At 48.1% G+C, this 22,540-nt stretch overlaps 2 protein-coding genes across 2 annotated transcripts in view; one reads left to right on the forward strand and one right to left on the reverse strand.

The window, feature by feature from the left end:
* The window catches only part of Tudor-SN (Staphylococcal nuclease domain-containing protein 1), a 72,675-nt gene that overhangs the window by 16,563 nt on the left and 33,572 nt on the right, over positions 1-22,540 (reverse strand). The window contains exons 10-15 of the mRNA XM_070526932.1: positions 20,872-21,055; positions 19,768-19,909; positions 17,189-17,487; positions 14,763-14,898; positions 13,702-13,898; positions 6,052-6,162 (exon numbers count right to left, since the gene is read on the reverse strand). Coding sequence (XP_070383033.1) covers positions 6,052-6,162; positions 13,702-13,898; positions 14,763-14,898; positions 17,189-17,487; positions 19,768-19,909; positions 20,872-21,055 — 1,069 coding nt within the window. The remainder of the gene's footprint in view (positions 1-6,051; positions 6,163-13,701; positions 13,899-14,762; positions 14,899-17,188; positions 17,488-19,767; positions 19,910-20,871; positions 21,056-22,540) is intronic.
* Positions 88-2,032, forward strand: LOC135918260 (tigger transposable element-derived protein 6-like). Its single transcript, XM_065451928.2, has one exon. It carries the CDS (start codon positions 328-330, stop codon positions 1,876-1,878), a length of 1,551 nt encoding a protein of 516 aa, XP_065308000.1. The 5' UTR covers positions 88-327; the 3' UTR covers positions 1,879-2,032.

A 22,540-nucleotide genomic window follows, 5' to 3' on the forward strand; every position in this document is an offset into this window, starting at 1 on the left:
AAACTGCTCCAGAAGTTGGCTTTCCCGCGTGGCGGCCGGGCGAGCTGCGCCAACATCCATCCCCCCCCCCCCCCACTTGGCCAAAGTGGTTTAGCCCAACAGCGCTCGCACGGCGCTGCTATAAATAGAGTCCCAGCGCTGCTCTCGCTCCCTCAGACAGCCACCCAGCCACCCCTAGCAGAAGTGGTTCGACCGCGCACTCTGTTTACTCGCAGCCACGTGCGCCTGCATTCTGGTTATGTGACTCGCGCGACTGCCATTGCGACTGCTTTGTTCCGTGTGCTTCGTTGCTTTGTGGGAGCGGTGAGCTCGTCCGCTTCGTGAAAGATGGCTGCTGTGAAGCGACAGAACCTAACCATATCTTCAAAGCTGGAGATCATCAGAAGAGTTGAGCGCGGAGAAAAGAAGTCGGATGTCGCCGCAGCGTACAGCATCCCCAGAAGCACGCTGAGTACGATTTTGAAAAATAAGGCCGACATTAGGGCTAAGGCGGACAAGAGGCCTGCTGCTACCACCAGCGCTCGACGAGTACGGACGGCTGCATTTGAAGACGTAGAGGCTGCAGTGTATAAGTGGTTTGTTGACGTTAGGTCGCAAAACATCCCCGTTTCTGGCCCAATGATCGAACAGAAAGCAAAGGATTTCGCTTTCATGCTGAACAGACATGACTTCAGAGGCGGCTCAGGCTGGCTGCAGCGGTTTAAAGAGCGTCACGGCATTGTCGGCCGTGCTGTCACCGGTGAAAGCCGCGCTGTAGATCTCGGCAGCGTGCAAAAGTGGATTGATGAAAATTGGAACGACATTAAAGCAAGGTACCATCCTCGTGATATATTCAACGCCGATGAGACTGCTTTATTCTGGCAAATGCTTCCGAACAGAACGCTGGCCTGTCGTGATGACAAGTCCCACGGCGGGAAGGTCAATAAAGCCAGAATATCCGTGTTGCTCGCCACCAACGTCGACGGGTCAACCAAGCTTCGACCGCTCGTAATAGGAAAGAGCAAATCACCGCGGTGCCTAAAGAACGCACTTTCTGTCCCGGTGTCTTACAGATCGAATGGGAAAGCTTGGATGACAAGCGAACTTTTTGGCAAGTGGCTCAAGTCCTGGGACGACGACCTGGTAAGCCAAGGCAGAAAGGTCTGCTTACTGGTTGATAACTGCTCTGCCCACCATTGCAACGTCAGCGTCAGCAACATCGAGCTTCGTTTTCTTCCGCCGAACACAACGTCGGTGCTGCAGCCTTTAGACCAAGGTGTCATTCGTGCACTGAAGGCAGGCTACAGAAAGCGACTTGTGCAGAGGCTTTTGCTAAACCTCCGCACTGGCCGGGAGCTGAAAATTGACCTCCTGGGAGCAATAACCATGCTGAATGGGTCATGGAACGACGTCAAACAAGAAACAATTCAGAACTGCTTCCGTCATTGTGGACTCTCTGCTTCCGGCGAGGCTGGCGCGAGCTCATCAAACAATCACCATGAACCCCTGGATAGCGGTGAACCGCTGGAGGAACTTGATGAGTTGTTTAGCCAGCTTGCCGAGTTCCCGGGTGCTGTTTGTGATGGGACTGCAGCAACAGACTTCGTCTCCGTCGACGACGATGTTCCGACAACCGGAGAGCTCGCTGACGAAGACATCATTGCCGACCTCACTAGGGATGCCGCCGGCGACAGTAACTGTCAGGATACGACGAGTTCGTACCCGCCATCGTGTTCCGACGCACTTAACGCGCTGAGCGTTGTTCGCCGTCACTGTGAGTCAATAGAAGGCTGTGGGCTCAGCTGTTCTCAGTCGCTCGATAACGTTGAGAAGTGCATGCTTAATAATGCTTTCAAAATCAAAAAGCAGAAGAAGATCAACGACTATTTCTCGCATTAATAGTCCCACCGTACATGTTTTTATCAAATAAAGAATGCTTTTTACTGAGGTGCGGTTTGTACATTGCCAAATTTGTTAAAAGTTGTATTTCGAATTACACGATATATCGAAGTGATTCCCGTTTTTTTACGAGTTCGATATATCCGGGTTTGACTGTACAACTTGCAGCAACCAAAAGAAAACGCCATTTCATGCCGGATCACAGTGGACTGCAGGACTGGAAGGCAAGGTTGCGGAGTCCGTCTGAGAGCTGCGTGTAAGATCGCTGCCTGCGACTGCCGAATGCATCCGTTTGAAAGCGGTAGAGATCGCACGCGCCTATGGAGTGGGCAGCGAGAAGCACTCGTCATCCGACTCAGATCAAAGGCGTTGCTCTGATTCGGAGTAGCGCTTGCGCACTTCGTGCCCTTCTGTGTACTGTACACCCGACGAATTTTTAACAGTATCGCGCAACCATCGACCCGCGTGTTTGTCAGCACCTTGTCATCACGGCACGGAGCGGCGAAATTGCGAAAGTAAGGGCATGTGTACACATGCGCGTATCTTGTCTGTTTCGCTGCACAGTGCTGTTAATAAAGTGCTGACAAGCACGCGGGTCGATGGTGGCGCGATACCGCTAAAAACTTGGCCAGGTGCACATGCGAGCAGCATTTAAATAAATACTGTCACCATTGTGCAACCCCCTCAGTCGCATTTGTTTTACGGTAAGGGTGTCATGTCTTTCGGTACTTTTGCCATTTAAATTTTTTTTTTTCATTTTGAGAATTCGTTAGCTGGGGGATCGACCTATATTCCGGTCCGACCTATAGTCCAGTTTTTACGGTACTTCATGGACAAATTATATGTATATATATATAAGTCACCGACCGATTTTCCGGACTCCAAAAATTCGGACATGCCCGATTATTCGGTCAGCTTTGCGGCACCGCCATTCTCCCCATAGACCATAATGTATAACAACTGCCGAAAGTTCGGACACCTCGCAACTTCTCGTCTGATTTTTCGGACACTCCTTGAGCCAACTCGATCGAGGGCATCATGCACCGACTCTGACCGGCGCTTAGTTCAAATTGCTGAACGCCCTTTTTGTTTTGAACGGAGCCTCCTTGCTGCCCCACGAAGTGGCGCTACTGGAAATCCCCGCTCATCATCATCGTTTCTGCCGGGTTCAATAGAGTGGCCGTACAGCAGTTCCGGTTTCAGCTTAGTAAGCCATGTCAAGACAATCCAGCAGCTGATTTGTTTCTTTCGCGTACGACGCTGTGAGCTGGCCTTGTTTATCGTTTGTGCGACTGGTTTCGCAACGGTGGTGTGTGTGCTGTGTCGAGGTTTCGGTGATCCAACGCGGCATACGGAAACATCGCGTCAAGTGTCTAATGGCGCCGACAGTGCCTGCGCAGACTGCGCTGGGGAATGCCAGCAAGCGGGTGCCGGGAGGCCTAAGATTTGTCGCCTTCCGATGTGCTCCCTACTGACACGGAAAATGTTCTGCCGAGACCTGCGCAGTGGTTGCATTCGATTCCAGACACCGTCTCATTTGATAGTTTCACAGGTGCTGACGCTGCTGTACTGACATGCGCAGAACTCGACGACGGCGAGATCATTTGTCAGGTTTCTGCTGCACCGCCGGATGATGGCTCCGAGTCGGAAGGTAACGCACCGTGTGCTACGCTGCCGTCGCATGCGGAGCGTGCACAAGCAGTGACTGTGCTTTCATCCGCCTATAGTGACCGTACGACCCTCTCCGAGATTCAGGCTTATCTGATTGCACGTGAACGGAACAGCGTGCAACGGCGCACTCACGATTTCTTCAAGCCTACTGCCGAGCCCGAATAAGTGCGTGAAAATAAAGGGTTTCATTGTTTTTTTCTTTATCTGCTTTTTCGGACACCTGTTTATTCGGACATTTCCGCAGTCCCCGTGAGGTCCGAATAAACGGTCGGCGACTGTATACACGTTTTACTATATAAAAGTGATCAATGGGTGTTTTTCTTTCATTACCCTAAATTTGGCCAGGGCGTGCTGCAACTACGAAAGAGGTCCGCTCCGCTAAACGTATAACTAAAACGTAAAAATCGCCCGTCGTTCCGATTTGGTTTAGCAGGGCAACTCGGAGCAAAGCGTGCCGTAAGCACGCTCAACTGAAACATTCTGTATCAGATTCTACGACGTCGCCGAGGGACACTTGATACACACACCACGTACACAAAGCAACCGAAACTTAAAAAAGAAATGTGTCCTATATTAAGTGATTATGATGATAGTGCTGACAAAAATAAAGCATGAAACAAGAAAAAGTACTGTCCCTTCGAGCGTTTTGTCAGCCAAGGAAGAACGGGCATGGCCTCGGAAACTGGAGAATTTCATGCTCTTTCTATTGAAAGCGTGCGCCTCCCTATCTTGGAGGCTATGAAGTGGGCCACTGGAAGCCAAGCCAGCAGAAAATGCAACATGGCGGCCATCAATATCCGGTAGCCTGGCTCGGAACGAGAGATTTAGTCTGGAAAATTGAACATTGTGGCCTAAATTCATTCGAAAAATCGGTCGTGAAAATGCATTAGCTCAATGGGCACCATGACAGTGCACTTTTAAGGGGGGACGCAGCCCTTGAAAACCGAAAAATCGCGAAAAAGTCGATTTTTGAAAAACCATATTTTTGGGTTGCATGTCTCATAAACTACCTGTTCTGTAATTATCAGCACCTAATTCAACTGTAGAGTACAGGAAAAACGCTACTTTTGAGGCCACCGTGGCCCACAAAACACGCCTGATGCCGAAATGAAGTCAAACTTCGCGCGCGCGCCATTCCCGAACCATGTGGCCTGCCCTCGCCATCTTGGTGTCGTTTTGACCGTGGTTTCTTTGTCTCTATTTTGCCGTCTTGCAAAATGGCATCGTCGGCGCGGTTGAGGCGCTATTGGCGTTTTTCCGCGATGTGATGCGGAGCGCTGATTGGCCGGAGCAGCGCGTTCAAATCCAGCGGGGTAAAGCGCGCCTACCATTGGCTGCTGCGCGGGCGGTGGCGGCTCCTCCCTGTGATGGCGCGCTCGCGTCCCTTGCTCGCCTGCTTTCGAGCTGTTCATCGCCTAGCGCTATCTTCTAGATTATTTGCTCAGCTTTCTTTTTTTTTCGCTAGATCTTCGCTTCACGCGATGCCGGCAAAGCCCAAGACAGAGCAGATGTTCGGTGCACGGGAGCGCGATATGCGTCTTGTACGAGCATCGAACTTCCTATGCTCCGCAGCGAGTGCCGACTGCGTAGACGCTTTCCAGCGGCGAAACTGTGCTTTCGGCTGTCGCCAGTCGAAAATCCCACACACTGGGTGTGCCTGGAGCCGCAAGAGCTAATTAGAAGCTCCACAGGAGCTTACTAATAAAAAAAAAAGCACGTGCTCAAGTTTAAGGCCTGTTTTCTCGGAATGTATTTTTTCGCTAGTAGTGGTGCTGGGGAAGGCGATATCTCAAGAACCGCTTTTCAGATTTGTATGCCGTTTTTTTTTATTCTGTTCCTGAGTGACTTTGCCAGGGGGTAACAGGCTTCTTTTTTTGAAAGTTGGTGCAGTTAATTTATAATAAGCAACTAATTTTTGATGAATGTGGTCATTACTGGCTACATCAAATTCAATGTTGTCTTAAAATTTTTTGGAGGGGAAATTAAAGAAAAGGGCTCTTTAGCCCCCTGGGATATCTATCAAGGGATCATCACAGTGAATTTCAGCTTCCTACGATGTCCTGGCATTTCTCCAGGCTCTTCCTCAGGCATATACATGAATCACCTTGTTAGACCTCAATAACTCTGGAACTAATAAACATATCTTCATGAAACTTTGCAGTTCCTCATAGTACGGTGGTGTGAACAGACCCTGAAAGTTTCATCTGGATATCTTAAAAAATAAGAAAGTTCGGTCTCCAGGGTAGCCTCCCCCCTTAAGTCTGGAATATTCATCAAGTGCGAATTTTTGGAGACCGAAAAATCCTTCGGCCACTGCATTACCACCCCTCACAGGACAGCTCCTTCCCATAACACATTGCATGCATGCATGTTTGTTGGTCTCATGTTCTGCATTGGATATGCTACACCTAAGAGCCATGGCATAACGTGGCTTTATCAATGGGTAGCTGTGTCGTCTGCGCCTACACCTTGTGCGTCTGGAACAATGAGCAGACCACTCACGTCTTTTGGCAGGGCCACCATAGCCAGGGTGTATTCCCTTGCAGCTGGCGGGACGTCTCGAATGCCGAGGGAAGGCAAGGACGCCAGGGATGAGGGATCCACCGTGTCTCTCTGCACGTAAGAACCCGACAAGCATCACCGAATGACATATTCTGCCATAACATAAATTTATAAATGTATAGCAGTTTATCTTGAAGTTTCATTAGGCATTATGCCACAACACATGCATTTGTGTCCGTGCGTGCTATTTACTGCTAGTACTTACCACTTCTCTAATATTTCTTTACGTGTCACACTTACACTGTTATACACTATGTTTTACTTTTATTTTCAAAGTTTCCATGTCTCATATGACAATCAGTGAGTTTATATTCGCCGGTGCTTTCCTTTAGTGGTTTTTAAGTCCCTCTTTTAGCTCACACAATAACTAGTGCTTTCTTACTTCTAAATTGTTTGTTCTTTAAATTGCCGATTGCTGCCAACATGTAATAATTATTTTGTTATATGGGTTCTGTTCAAGCTACAATACATGATCTAATGCTACTAATTGCATAATTTTATATCTCTATGCGATAAATTGTACAATAAAACCTCATTAAACCATAGCCGCTTAAAGAGTAGTTTCATTTTAAAAGTAGTAAAGTCAGATCTTCAACGCAGCGGCCATTGAACATAATGCATTCTATATCCACATAAACCATACCAGCTTATTGCGTACATATCAGTCAACATGTAGTGTTTCCACTTTTTGTTGAGCGATCACGGTGGGAGGTCAGCCCGGCACAACGACGAGTCTCAGAGATCAGTACGGCCTTCAAGCGCAAACACAGAGGGTGCTTGGAAGAGTGAATACACATCAAAAGAGAAACGGTTCAGACAAATTTTATAGAGGCGTAGGGGACAGCTGCAGTTAATCATTCGCAACCCAATTTATGTGAAGAGTCTCCTATTAAGAGAGCTACCAACGATTACAAGTTACCCTCCTCCATAGCCATGCATTTTCTCCTCACTGCCGAGTGATCGGGGCCAAGCTCTGCCTTCCCTAGCTATGCGCCATGATGGCACGTCGTGTCGTCTACTTCCGGTTCTCTAGGAGCGAGCGCGCGAGGCTTCTCCAACCTCTTCGCCAGCCGCCTGGCAGTCTACCCAAAGCGAGAGCTATCAAAGCAGCGTGCATTGCAAGCATTCCGTCGCAGTGACGTGTCCAGTATTCCGGTTACCACAGGTGAGCTGGACATTTCGATTTATGGGTGAAGGCTTAAACTCAAGCTGATAAAGAAGCTTTAGCGTACACGTGTGTGAGCGGCCTGATCGGTCTGGACGATCCAGCCATCTGGTGGTGCAGAACTTAACTAGCCAAACAAAGAGCTAACATTGCTCTAACCCCCGTATTCAGAAATGCAACTTAAGTTGAAGCCCATACTTGACTTGATATAAGTGACGCCTATCGTGAACGCGCCGAAGGAAACGCAGTGAGCGTTTTTGGGCACGTTAACGCCAGGCGTCATCTAAATCAAGTCAAGCATGAACTTCGACTTAAGTTACATTTCTGAATACGGGGGTAAGCAAGCGGAAAAAATTTGAACCTTTACAAAACCAATGTGTTCATGATTATGCTCCTGTGAAAAATTTACACCAGCAGCAAAGCAGAATACACTTCGATACTGCTGCTGTGTTTGGTTGAGCTCTGTACCACCAGGTGGCTTGAATCTAACGTGCACTTTTTTTCCCGATAAAACTGGTCCAAAAATTGTGTGCACATTAGAATCAAGAACAACCCTAAATCTGCCTTACCATATCGCCATCGGCATTTCAATATGGCCGCCTCATGTACGCCTCAAGCCTAGCTGCAGTAGCTTCCTCCATGTGCCGTAGTACATGTGCTTAGGTTAGTCGACCGTCCGACTTCCCGTTTTCTGCTTTTGCTCTATCAGCATAGAAGTGCCGACTGCAAAGACACGTTGAGCTCATCATGATGCCACGATTAAAAGGAAAGTGGTCGTGCGTGTGGAGACAGACAGAAATCGGGCCACATCACGGGCGTTTGGAGTTGCCGAAACTTGTGCGCGAGACTGGCACGAACAAGAGAGCCGTTCTACTCCGCCGGTGGTGGCTGCGTACGGCGCGACCCTTATCTTGAAAGCGATCTGAGATGAAGACAGTCTACAGATCTATGTGCATCGCTGTGTTGTTCTTTAGGCCGCATTGAAGCGAGAGGCTGCATAAAGGTCACTTCACTCATTCCTGCTACCGCACTTCCTCACTCCAGTGTTATGATAGCGAGTTTCCGCTGTCAATGAGCGATGCGTGTTCATGGTTGCTTGTGTGCACGTGACTCACACCATGCTCGTTAATTTAGTTACTAAGCTAATGCTAAAAATTTTATTTGGCTGATAAAACTGCTATCCTTACTTTTCGTATAGCTTTCTACTAATTTGCTATCGCAATCGATGCTTTGGCTTTGGGGCGAAACTGCGACCTTTTTATTCATTGCAACTTTAGTGCATTGGGAGTAAATCTTCGTTTTTCCAAATGAGAGAAAGGTGTATTTCTGTATTAGAGAATGAGGTGCACGATAATGTAAAGCACTGTCCTTTTTTAGGTCATGGCAAACGGGTGCGTGTTATAATCGAAGGCATGTTCGAATCGAGTAAATACGGTAAGTGTGTTTGAAGCTGCTGTCGTTGCTGCTAGGCCATTGCAGCATCAAACGAAAACAACACTTTTGTCACATGAAGTGAATACTGCATGTTTCTTGCCCTTTCATCACACTCTCTCGGAGTTTCACTTTTGACAGGTAAGTGGGCAATCTCATGCTATTTCAGTTCAGCAGTACTAACGTTTAGTACAGTCAAACCTCAATATATCGAATTACAGTCAAACCCCGTTACAACGAACACCACATTAACGAACATTTCAGATTAACAAACTTTTATGAAATCCCGTGCCGACTGCTTATAGTTTCAATGTAAAAATATTTCACTACTACGAACTTCAGAATAACGAACATTTCAGAATAACGATCGTTATTTAATTTCCGTGTCATCTTAACAACACCTCAGTACTACGAACTCATATCCCGAAATGCGAGGATTCTTAGATTTCAGTGTATCCGTCACGGCAGTCGGAGCTCTAAGCTAGCAGACGACGCAGCGCCTTGCAACTTGCTTCCCGCAAAAACCTGAGATGGCGCGGAAGGAGAAAGATGCGGGCGGAGACTTTTTTTTCCTTCTCCGTTGTGGAGGCAACGATGCACCAGGTTTTGTGAGTGGAGAGGCGGGGAGCATGGGCTCGTAAAACCTGAGACGGTGCGGCAGAAGAAAAAAAAAGTAGTAATTAACGCTGAAGTGGGCCTTTTTTTTTTTCCCTGTTGCGGAGGTGACGACGCATCACGTTTTTCTTGCTTGTTTTCTCAGTTGTTCGCGTGCTGTCACCCGTATCAGGCCTGTCCATCTTGTTTTTCTTCTGGTTATATTATTTTGTTAGAAGTGCGTGCCGGCGTTCGCGTTGCCATGAGCTCAACAACTCTAAACCACGGCGAAGAAGCGAAAGCAGTTTTCTTTGAGCGAGAGAGTAGAGATTCTTCGCGAGATAGAAGACGGGAAGAAACAATCCGTCGTGGCTAAAGAACGTGGAGTGGCGCGGTCGACGATCGCCACGATTCTCAAAGATAAGGAGAAAATCTTTAAGCACCAGCAAGAATCTTGCTGCACGTTACGGCAGCACCCGAATACCGCGACGAGTCCGTGTCGGCCACAGATGCGTTGGACTGCTTGCGAAAACTCCGCATATTTATAGCCAAAAGCGGCACAGCGACCGAAGGCGTGCATAAGAATGCGGACGGTCTGGAATCGTTCGTGCTGCAGAGTCTGTGCTGCACCCGTCAGAAGACGATCACGGACTGTTTCAAATAAATGTGCCTTGCCTGACGATCACGTGTGCATTGTGTGAGAAACGAATTCAAGGAGGTACCGTTTCAAAGGTAGGACGCTTGCGTTACTGAAATGCTATTGTTATGGCTAATTTTTGGGCTTTCACTATAACGACCTTTCAGAATAACGAACATTTTCCCGCGGTCCCCTGAAGTTCGTTGTACCGAGATTTCACTGTATTGCCTATATTGAACAATTTCTATATCAGCTGAAAAATCGCACGCATTTAAAATGTTTTTTGTTTTTCGAACTGGGTGAGACATAACATGGATATATCAAACTCCACCACCCGAGACTAGCTGTGCTCTATTGAGAGGCGGTGAGTTTTCCCACAACACCCTCAAAGATAGCGGCGGGGCAATGGGCGTTCCCGACTGCTGTGCTCTATAGCTGCACACATCGATTGCGCCAAGGGTGCCATTTGAACGTAGCAGCCTACGCACGTGGCGGCTTGGCTAGTTCGACGTCAATGATGCATTGCATTTGCCACACTGAATCCTCCTCGGTGCCATGTTCTGTGCCTGCTGCCCCCCGCAAGGACTGACACTTTGCGTTCACAATGACGCGCGACAGCGCGCACTCACTGGGCTCACTCATAGACGCCTTGGCAAACGCCACTTAATACTTTGTTATTGACAGTGTTTCAAAATATTTTGATTTATGGACATGGAGATTGCAGCAGAAGTAGCAGCCAAGTGAAGACACTGCCAAGGTTGATCCCGCAAGCGCTGATATTGCCCCCCTCCCAACTTCAACTGAGGCTGTAGCTGCTTTGGCCCTTCTACGCCACTACTGCGGCGCAATAGAAGGCACCGACCTATCGCTCATGGATTGTTTAGACTACGTTGAGGACTCCATGTTTAAGCAAGCGGCTGACAACAGGAAGCAGGCTACACTGCTGCAGTACTTTCAGCCAAATAAATAAACACTTTGTGTGAAGCTTCAAGTGAGTATTTAGTGCGCCGCAATTGGGGATCGTTGTTCGGAGTGCACATTCGGTTGCGCAGCGTGCGATTGCCCTAGGCAGCGCCGACTTCACACAGCAGACGAAGATGGCGAGGCCTAGGCCAACGCCTCCTATAGAGCTGTTGCCTAGGCTAATTGCGTGTGGCGCAATCGACCGCGCACTCCCGGCTGACGAAGTTGGCACGGCCTAGGCAACCGAATACACACTCTGAACGATCCCCAATTGCGCCCTTGGTTTATTCATTGATTTGCATAAGTTTTTAATGCACTTTTTAGGTTGTGGCAGTCTCACGGTCGCACAGCAGCAGCCAGACACCCTTTCCCCTTTTGACTCGATAAAATATTATCGTGGAGTGTGCGGGAAAATGAAGTGGTGCGAAGGTGTGCAACCGAGCCGTAGAGGCTGAACGAACACAAAAATAAAGTGAGTTATAGCTTGTTCTTCAGGGACACATCACTCACTTCTTTCTGCTGATTTCCAGCTGCGCTCGCGTCCCGCACTACAACGTGATTTTCTGTATCGAATTCTGGCTATACGAACTTTTTCGCGATCACCGCGCTGTTCAATATATTGAGGTTCGACTGTACATACTTTTTCCAAGCTTCAACCAACTACGGTTTAACAAGGTTTCACTGTGCTGGTCTCAACGTAATCAGGGCATTATATTAAAATATCCAATGTCTCCTTCCTATCTGTCTTGCCACAACTGTGGCATTACACTCGCTGTTTCGAAGATGAGGCCCATCAGGTGGGTCAAGGCAAAGTGATTGGGTGAAATTGTTTTGTGTCATGTAAAAAATGCCTTGTAGTGTACACTTTCCGCTATAGTGATCCCTGTGTGTCATGGAAAACTGCCCTTGTGGTCGAAATGTGTTTACAGTATGGCATTGAGGGCTTCATTGATGATGCTGTGCCGATGAGGGGCCGACCAGCAGTCCATACTGTGAGCTCGTGCGACTCGAGAAGAAGGATGTGAGTAAATGCAAACTACCTTTATGCTTCCTACTTGCATTTCAGCAACGGTTCATCTGCACACCGTTTACATAGATATAATTTTCCATTCTTGTCAGTTGATGAGCTGTACTATAGTTTCCATGAGCAGAAAGTTTGCATACTCACAGGCGTCATTATGCAGAGATGTACCGCATTTTCCTGATTCTAGGCACCCCCCAATTCTAAGCAGCCCCGTATTTTTGTAAAAAAGAATGTGGAAAAAACAGTTTGCATGCGAATCTAAGCATACCCCGCTTTTTTTTTTCGAGAAAGAGTGCATAGCCAAGGCTGCCAAGCACACTCGCTCACTCTGTCGTCGAGCTGGAACTGTCGGAGTCCCAATGTGGCACAGCGGCGGCGACATGAACTCCGGCTTCTTACACACGGCCGCCTGGATTGGCGCGCACCGATCCAGGCGGCCGCGTCTTGCATTGTTGCCTTCCGACACTACATGACAGATGGCGGCAGAGAACGCCAAAAACTATGCCCCTCCCTAAAACTGTCCAAAAGCAACTCCGATCGGCAGCGCAGTTTCATGGCCATCACAAGTGCGCACCGCTTTGCAAACTGACACAAGTGGTCGGTCAGTGTCGGCACCTGAGTACCGTATTTACTCGCATAATGATCGCACTTTTTTCGCCAGAAAAATTGACGCAAATTCAGGGGTGCGATCATTACGCGGGTTAAATTTCCCGCTAAAAAAAATTTTTTTTTCGTCCCGCGTTTGCTGCGGGATGCGGGTGCGGGACACCAAAACAAAAATGGCGGCCGGCGGAGCAAGCCGAATGCGCCGAACGCGATTTTTTTTTTCTTCTCGTGAGTACATTACGTGCATTGAAACAGTTTCTTCCGTATCAGTGATGAATAATATCGTTAATATCAACAAGTCTGCGGCAATAACGTAGCCATGTCCACTTTGAGGGGACAGAAACAGACGGGCGCACTTAGCTGATAGTGACAGAAACGCATGGCCGGTGTGCTGCGGAAACTGCGGCATCTGTCTTCACTACTATCCTAACACGGCACGTTTCCGCTAAAGGTGGGCGAATATCTTAGCTGTGTTACAAGCGTCGGTGTATGAATAGGGTACACATTTAACGTATCCGTGTAAACGAGGCTACTATCATTGCCGCGCGCGACTTGTTGCGTGCTCACGAGTGCAGATGAAAAGAATCGAAAGGCGCCTCTTTTGCTTTTGTTGACCACAACCATTATAAAGCCTACCCATAATAAAGGCAAGTTTGGTTGTACTTCTTTTTGTCATGGAAGATCGGAAAGTGATGAAAGTAATGAAATGAGGCATCTGCTTAAGAATGTTGGGTGCGTGCAGACGAGTCGTTGGCGTAGCATTCGACAGATTGTAAGCGCGATCATTATTCGCTAGACTTGGCACACGACATATCGCTGCGGCAAGTTCGGGGTGCGATCATTACACGGGAAATAAAAAAAGTCGAATTTTGACGACACAATTCAGGGGTGCGATCATTACGCGAGTGCGACCATTATGCGAGTAAATACGGTATCTTTCTTTAGAATGTTTGCCAAATAAAATGTTATTTCTCGCGCCCGTCTCGCCGAGATATTGCTGCAAAAACAAAAGGGGGAGGGGAGACATTTTTAGATTTTTCGAATCTAAGCACCCCCCTTCACTTTGGGCATCGCGATCACGAAAAAAAGGGGGTGCTTAGAATCAAGAAAGTACGGTACTCCTGCAATATCAGAAACAAACGGATGAGAGGAAGGAGAAAGACGACTCACGTTCCCGTAGTCGATGAAGAAAATCTCCACTGAACCACTGGGCTGCACTTTCTCGACGCGTGCCCTGTACCACTGCTGGTCCTCCGAGAACCTGGCGGCACACACCTCACCCTTCTTGGGCGTGTAGGCGCCCGACACAGGTGGATGCTCAGCCAACTCCTGACGCAACAGCTTGGTCATCTCCTCCAGCTTCGGGCCTGAAAGGGGAAGGTCAGTCAATTGGGTTTACTTTCCTGATGGTGTGTGAGGTTTGATGGCCAAAAAGGGCCAGCTTTGCCTCGAAGCCAAAACTAGTGAAGCCTAGTCAATCTAGTAATCGCCGATCGTGCCCAATCTGCTGGACCAGCCAAGTCACTCAGTCGTAAAGGCTGTATTTGTGACCTGCGCCATTTGTCGTGCGAGTTTCGTTCTGCTCCTGTCATTCCCGTTCATGGCCCGCTGATCCTGCCGATAATGCAGGTGTATTGTCGCTCTGAACCCTGACAAAGCGCGAAAAGCGTCAAAAGGCGTGCTAGAAAATCTTGGCCACAGGCTGCCTAGGCCTAAAGCAAGCGTATCTGCACACAGCCATGCATTGATGAACTTGGGCCATTGGAAGATCACTTTCGGAGATACTTTCACCTTCACAATATTTCGTGCAACCATAGCAGTGGACATGCTGACTGGCGGCAGCGTTTCCGCCCTTAGGCAAGATATGGTGCTTAGCCCTGTGCCAAGAACACCGTTGCTTGTTGACGCCGATGTGCTTTGCGCTAATCATACGACAGATGGTATGCTTCGCACCATGCCCGACAGTTGTCGCTCGTACTCGACGATGCATTGCACCAGTAAGTGAAATTGAAGGCATCCCCAAAAGTGACCATCTGAGAATACAGCAAATTCTTTTCTTGGCCACTTCTGGAATAAGGGTACCCATTTTCTGGCGAATGCGAAATTTTGAAGTCTCAATTATTTGGACGTTCTGGTGGTGCCCATCGAGCCCGAATTATCGGTTGGAGAGTGTATACACATCAAAGCAGCAAAAGCCAGACACCACGGTGTAAATCGGCAAGAGTGCTCACCGTCATCGAAGAATTGGACGTAAAAGGAGAGGTCCGGCTTCACTTCTGTGACCAGCACATTGCGGTAGTTGCCCTTGCGGTCAGTGATCACCTCCTGAGGCTTGGTGTCTTCAGACTCTTCATAGTCCTCCCAGATCTGCACACCGTAATAGGTCAAGACAGAATTTTTTTTTAAGAATCTTTATTCTTTGAGTTACACCCTGAAAACATTCACTGCAAAACATTTTGAAAAAAATTCATTTAGCAGATTTTGCTAGTCAAAGAATATAAATAGCTTCTGCATGATTTGAGGAATCCAATAAGACCAAGTTTTTCCTCTGTCTACCCTACAACAAAAGCTGCGAGATTTTGAAGTTGACACTCAGAACAATGTTCTTACGGAATTCTGCTTTAAAGCCCCAAAACTATTGCAGAAGCCATTAATACCTTATTAGTGAAACCTGAGAAACAAGTTTTTCGCAAGCTTCTCTGGAAAATGAAACAAAAGAAGCTTGCATAAAGCTCGAACCAAACTAAACACACGAAAAGGTGCCTCTATCCGGAATAAGCACGTAAAATTCCATCTACCTAAGGCTTTTGAGCGCCATCCAAGTACTGATTTTTAAGGATTTTTTTTCTCTAAGACTCAACCTTCCGTTTTAAAAAAGCCTGTTTCACCAGCTGTGAGTCCGCAACATGAAACATTCCGATCAAGGTGTCGCACTGCTACCGCAAACAGTTTATGTTTCTCACATGTTCCAACTTCAAGTGTCTGCTAACACAGCGAACGCCCCTTTTAGCAGCGAAGCAAGTCAACGCGCACGTGAACACGCACGTCGCAAAACACTGCAATGCTGCTGTTGGGCAAACATATCACCACTGCGAAAATTTTTACCGTGTCCAGATTCCATTGCTCGCCAGCATAACTGGTTTCTGCAGAGGGAACCGGAGAGATGTCACAGCTTCAAGCACTCTGACTACCTCAACGCTGCGCACAACAAAGTTCTGTACATCTTTGTTTATCTCGGGCCTGACTGAGTACAGATTCATAATATTCTTAGTACGGTAAAGTTTTCCGTGGTATGGTAGAGTCCGGCCCCAGTGTCTGCGGCAGCTCCAAGCTAGGCAAATGAGGGTTGGTACACAGATTTGACTAATCTTTGTACTTCTGGCATCAAACGGCTTTGTGATCTTGTAACTTGATCACCTTCAACAAAATATTCCACTGTGGATGCAACCATTCACAGTAAACTATAATTTCCATGTTAGCTGAACAATTGCAGCGTTTAGAGCTTCAAGTAATTTTGTAGGAAGCCATGTTTAGTCAAATTTCAGCTGTTACAGTCGAACCTCGATATATCGAACAGCGCGGTGATCGCAAAATAGTTCGATATAGCCAGAATTCGATATATAAAATCACGTAGAAAACGCGTCAAAAACTAGCGCAAATCAATCAATGAACCAATCGTGGCGCAATAGATGTTCACATGAAGCTTCAAACATAGTATTTATTTAGTTCGCTGAAAGTACTGAAGCAGCGTAGCCTGCTTCATATTGGCAACCGCGTGCTTGACCACGGCGTCCTCAACATAGTCCAAACGGTTCACAAGAGACAGTCCAGTGCCTTCTATTGTGCCGCAGTAGCGGCGTACAACGGCCAAAGCAGCTACAGCCTCAGTTGCAGTCGGGAGCGGGGCAACATCGGCGCTTGCTGGATCAGCCTCGGCAGCGTCTTCGTCTAGCCGCTCAGCAGTCACTTCTGCCGCGATCTCCACCTCTTAACTCCGCCACTGTTCCGGTGCTGTCGTCACCGCCAACGAAGTCCGCAATGCACATGATGTGTGGCTCAGCACCGACAAAGCGCTCCAACTGGCTCCACGGCCGCCTCGATCACGCGCACACGGCGAGGCTTGCCCCCGCGGCGCACGGCGGGGGCAAGCCTCGCTGTGCGCACGTGATCGAGGCGGCTTGCCCCGCCGTGCGCGCATAGGTGCGCGCGTGATCGAGGCGGCCGTGCTGGCTCCAAGCCGCCGCGTGTGTACGCCGCTACGTTCAAATGGCGCCCTCGGCGCAACCGATGTGGGCAGCTGTCGTACGCAGCAGTCTGGAACGCCGATCGCGCCGCCGCCATCTTCGAGAGTGTTGCGGGAAAGCTCGCCTCCTGTCAACAGAGCGCACTTGGTCTGGGGCGGCGGAGTTCGATATATCCATTTTACATCCGGCCCCGTTCGAAATAAAGAATTAAAAATGGATGCGATTTTCCATGTGATATAGAAATTGTTCGATATACGCAATAATTCGATATATCCGTGTTCGATATATCGAGGTTTGACTGTATCGCTTCCGTTACCAAAGTGCAATAAAATCTACAGATACCAGAAGGCAGTGGCCCTAGACATTTCGGACGACGGCGTCACATTGAGAGGAGCTGGCATCGAGTTACTGGCCTTGAGCCGCTGCTGCTTGGCCTGCTCTTCCGCCAGCTGGAGGGCCCGGTAGTGGACCGACCGCTCGGCCGTGAAGTGGACCGTGGCGAGCCCTTCTTTGACCAGCGCCACCGACAGGTTGACGCCCTCGACGGTGAGCCAGCCGATGAAGTTGCCCGCCTTGTCAATGCCGTCGGCCACGACCTCGACCTCGCGCTGTAGGCACAGTGACTTGGTGAACTGCAGGGCCTCCTCGCCAAACTTCTCGCCGGGAATGGTCTGGCCAGCCTGTTGGCGGCCCGCCCGGGGGCAGGAGATGCCTGCAAGGAGGACACCATGCTATCTTTTCCACAAGACTTTAGCTGGGAGGCATCCCGCAGTACTGCAGACTCTTTATTTACCAAGTTTACTCTAACGTGCCGTCGACTGAAACATGCACCCAGACTTTCCTACCGAGAAAAAATGAAAAGGAGAAACGCGAAACCTTTGACTGTTCCTGACCATATTTTTGAGGACAAGAACGACAAGGACTTCATCTTCAATTGGGAAAATGCGATTTAGAGTTCTGCAGCCCAGTGATGACAAACTTGGGATGCTCGCAGGAGCTTACAGAACCAGTAAAATAGCAAAGCTCGGCCATTCAAACTGAAAGAGGGCAATTGAGATGGGGGGGTGAGTTGGATATTAGCACCCCCTATTGCTATCTTGGTTTCATGCTCAATTCTAATGCACGACACATCTTCAGGCAAAAAAAGAATGTGTTACAATAGAGCGATATGTTGCCTTCTGTGCCCAATGATAAACATCATTCAACAAGGCACTAAAGAGAAATGCTAAACCAATGTAGACCAATAGAGCACTTTCAATACTCAACTTTCGTTATTTTACAATTAAAAGTTGATTGCTAGGTAGTTCAAGCTTCTTTTATCTGAGTTGCACACCAGAACCCCCCCATTAAGGCATCAGTGCGATGTTCAACTCAATTTATTCTTTCTTTTTTTCATCATCTAAAGATATACAACCTCTGTCAAGACCCACACCAAGAGGCTAGTAGGGGGTCAAGTACCGTATTTACTCGCATAATGATCGCACTCACGTAATGATCACACCCCTGAATTTTGTCGTAAAAATTTTTTTTCTTTCCTGTGTAATGATCGCACCCTGAACTTGTCGCAGCGATATGTCGTGTGCCAAGTCTAGCTAATGATGATCGCGCTTACCATTTGTCGAATACTGTCAAATGCTACACAAACGACTCTTGAAGACATACCAAGCGGTCTGAACGCACCAAATAGATTCTTAAGCAGATGCCCCATTTCATTCCTTTCATCACTTTCCGCACTTCCATGAAAAAAAAAAAGCTACAACCAAACTTGCCTTGGCTTTATTACTTGTAGGCTTCATAATGGTTTTGGCCAACAACAACGACAAAAAAAGGCGCCTTTCTATTCTTCTCGTCTGCACTCGAGGGCACGCAACAAATCGAGGAGCGGCAACGATAGTGGCCACGTTTGCACTGATACGCTAGAAGTGTACCCTATTCATACGCCGACGCTTGTAACGCAACTAAGATATTCACCCACCCTTAGCGGAAACGTGCCGTATTAGGATAGCAGTGAAGACAAATGCTGCAGTTTCCGCAGCATGCCCCCCATGTGTTTCTATGTCACTGGCAGCCAAGCGCGCCCATCTCTCTTTCTGCCCCCTCAAAGTGGACATGGCTACGTTATTGTCGCAAACATGCCGATATTAACAATATTATTCATCACTGATACGGAAGAAACTGTTTCAATGCGTGTAATGTACCCACAAGAAGAAAAATAATCACTTTCGGCGCACTTGGCTGCTCCGCCGGTCGCCATTTTTGTTTTGGTGTAGCGCACTGACAGCGGCAGCCGCCTGCTTGTTGACCCGTTGTCATCCCGCAGCAGTTGTCATCCCGCAGCAAACGCGGGATGAAAAAAGAAAATGTTTCTTTTCGCGGGAAAATTTAACCCGCGTAATGATCGCACACCCGAATTTGCGTCAATTTTTTGACAGAAAAGTGCAAAATCATTATGCGAGTATATACGGTAATACTTCGTTACAGACAGTGCTTCAAGATGCTTCGATCGACAGACGTGGAGATCGCAGCGGAAGTAGCGGCCGAACGAAGACTCTGCGAAGGTTGATCCCGCAAGCGCCGATATTGCCCTGCTCCCAACTTCAACTGAGGCTGTCGCTGGTTTGGCCCTTCTACGCTGCTACTGCGGTGCAATAGAGGGCACCGGCCTATTGCTTGTGGATCATTTAGAATATGTTGAGGACGCCATGGTTAAGCACGCGGCTGCCAATAAGAAGTAGGCTACACCGCTGCAGTACTTTCAGCCAATTAAATAATTACTTCATGCGAAGCTTCAAGTTAGTATTTGCTGCACCACGATTGGTTTATTGATTGATTTGTACGAGTTCTTTACGAGTTTATTGATTGATTTGTATGAGTTCTTTACGAGTTTCTTACGTAATTTTATGTATCGAATTGTGGCTATATGAACTATTTCACAATCACTGCGCTGTTCGACAGAGCAGCTGCGCGCAACTTGCGAAGGTGCGGCACTCACCGGCCAGCAGGAAGGTGGCGAGGCAGTTCTCTCGGGGAATGTAGAGCCGGAGCCGCGACCCGCTGGCCACAAACTCCACCACTGCCTCCATCTTGCCCGCCCTCTGGAGGAACGGCAGGAACTGCTTGGACTTGGCCAAGTCCTGAAACACAGGCCCGGGCGAGAGAGTTTGGTTATTTGACTCGCTTCCAACTGTCCGAGGACACTGCGGGAAGGAGTGGGGAATTGCGTGCACCTGTGCAGCAGAAAATAAAGCGACTTCGTCGACAATTGCCAAAACTAACAAAAGACGTCGTGAGAGGCAGCCCTGAAGCTTTTGATGTCGGTGATGGAGGCGGTTTCCAGACAATCCTGGTTTTCGGGATCAAAGAATTTTTACACGCATCAATTCAGCAAAGTGGCCCACAAGCTTTAGAGTTACGGTCTCAGCACAATGCTACATTACACGGGAGGAAAAAGAAAGACATTTAGAACTTATTATAGTAGATCTTGTGGAACAAAGAAAGGCAAGAGCATTCACATCACAATTAGAGGTCAGGTAAGGCGAGCGTGGGCTTCCTGGCTGAAACACTGGCATGACAACAGTAAGTTGATCAAATAAGATGAGCAGCGGAATTCTGGATGGATTTAAAAACAGCAAATAGTGTTATATGATTACAGTCCCATATACGCATCACGTGCATTTCCCTTATGCAGTGCACAGTATGCAGCTCCTTGTATGAACAGTGTGCCTTTCAAACAGGCTTACTTACTAGTTCCTAACGCACACCCTAGATCTAGAAAAATCAACAAAAAAGGAATAACTGCAACGGAGACGAGCTATCAATTGTTGGCATTGAAGACTAGACTTCGGGTGAAATAGAAGGTTTAACAGAAATGCATGGATGGCCCAGAGCTGGTTGAGCGGTGCATGTTTTGCCACGGCAGCGGGGCAATCAGCAGTGGTCATACACCACCACATTCTGAAACTTCTCTGACGCAGTTTGTCCGTTTTTCCCCTCGACTAACTGAATTGGTACACATGTGAACAAATTTAAGGTTCGTACACACTCCCCCCAACCCTCCTTCCCCAGCAAAAAACAAGCAGCGATAGGGAGAACGTACCCCGGCCAGGTCGACGACCCTGTGGACAGAGACGTCCTTCTTGGAGTGCAGTCCTCGTGCCGACTTCTGCGCCTTCATCTCAGCAGCCAGCAGGTCGTTATAGTGTGCTGAGCGTTGGTCGTCATCCTGCCGGTACCGGACCACGGTGGCCAGCCCCTTGCCTACTAGTGCTTCCGCAACATTGCTGTGTGGATGAGAGCAGCACATTAAATGCGCACCGAAGAAGAACAACACTAAATCAGTTTAGAAGTGATAAACATTGGTGGGTTCACGTGAAGGGCGAACGAAGCACCGACAGCGACCAAAAGGTTTAGCATTGCCTTTGAACTAGCCGGATGGCATTCCCACTACTATATGCAGGGACGCCAAAATTTCTGGCATCTAGGTAATCGACCGAGACATGTGGAGACTTCAGATAAGCTTGAGACAGGCATATCTTGTACTTCGAATTACTGACATGCAATAGGCTTTCGTTAGTTCAGTTTTTCAGTTAATTTGATCCCAGCCAGAGGTCCTGGCCAGTGCCCACGCATTCCTATGGGGCCTAACTTTCGCTATTTTGATGCTAAAATTTAGCTTGAAGTTTCATTTTCTGCCATTATCGGGAAGTGAGCGTTGGCTGGCGTGGACAGTTCCAAGGTCATCGCTTGCTGTGTGTTGGCACACTGCGATATTTCAGGACTCGCACCATTCGTGCATTGTGTCATGGTGCATGTATACTTCAAAAACAAGTCCTTTTAATTTGAACTTCTTTTAGTTCGAACAAACTTTCAGGCCCCTTCAAGTTAGAATTATTGAGATTCGACTGCTATCATTTCTATATTAGTTTCTTTACTTTAGACACACAGAATGTGGACGCACATTTGATTGAGGAGTGGTTAGAATCGGGGGAACTACTGCCAGATGAATCTGCGGTATGTTTGGTGTTCGTTCTGCATCTTGTTCATTTGAACCCGCAGGATAATTCGATCAATTTCTTTGGTCCCGTCAGAGCCGAATTAACGAAAGTTGACTGTGTCGAACTATTTCACGATCGCCTTCGAGTTCAAACTCAGGGGTCTAATCCTTACACAAATGTGGCCCTCACCTGTGAATACTGGAACGAGTTTAGTTTGTTCCGAGAGTTATTTGGCTCTAACTCCGTCCTGTCTTCAGTTAGTTCCGCGGCTATTCTACCGTCCACTTTTTTTAGTGTCCATGTAATGTGTACTCGACTAGCCCTGGGAGTGCCAGCCAACACTGCCCACGGCCATTGCGGCAGATGCGGAACGCCTTTTCAACCACAAGTGTCGTGCGTTAGGTGAACTTAAGAGCAGGCGCTGGCCAACAAACCCTCGTACACTACCCTTTGGCATCAAGGCCGCCAAATTCAAGGCCCCTCAATTTGCAAAGAGCGAGAAGAAATGGGCGGAACCGAGGTGCTAGACATATGTTGGCCACAATTACACAAAATGACAGATAATGAAGCCAGAGAAAGCATAGGAGAAGTTAACCGTTGCGATTAATCGAAATATATAGAAATAATAAGGTAAAGAGATATGAAGGCGGACAAAGAGACTTGCTGCAGGAGGGGACCAAACACCCCTCTACATTACGCACGTGGTGCTCCACCGATTCAGCTACAGTGGTTCCATTTGCCTCTGTCACTTTCTTGAGTGTTCCTTTACAA

This window comes from Dermacentor albipictus, chromosome 10, assembly GCF_038994185.2.
Source record: "Dermacentor albipictus isolate Rhodes 1998 colony chromosome 10, USDA_Dalb.pri_finalv2, whole genome shotgun sequence".
NCBI classification, from domain to species: Eukaryota; Metazoa; Arthropoda; class Arachnida; order Ixodida; family Ixodidae; genus Dermacentor; species Dermacentor albipictus.

Bases quoted from the DNA above. Each gene is read 5' to 3' on its own strand.
- LOC135918260 (XM_065451928.2), top strand. From the start codon at position 328: ATGGCTGCTGTGAAGCGACAGAACCTAACCATATCTTCAAAGCTGGAG.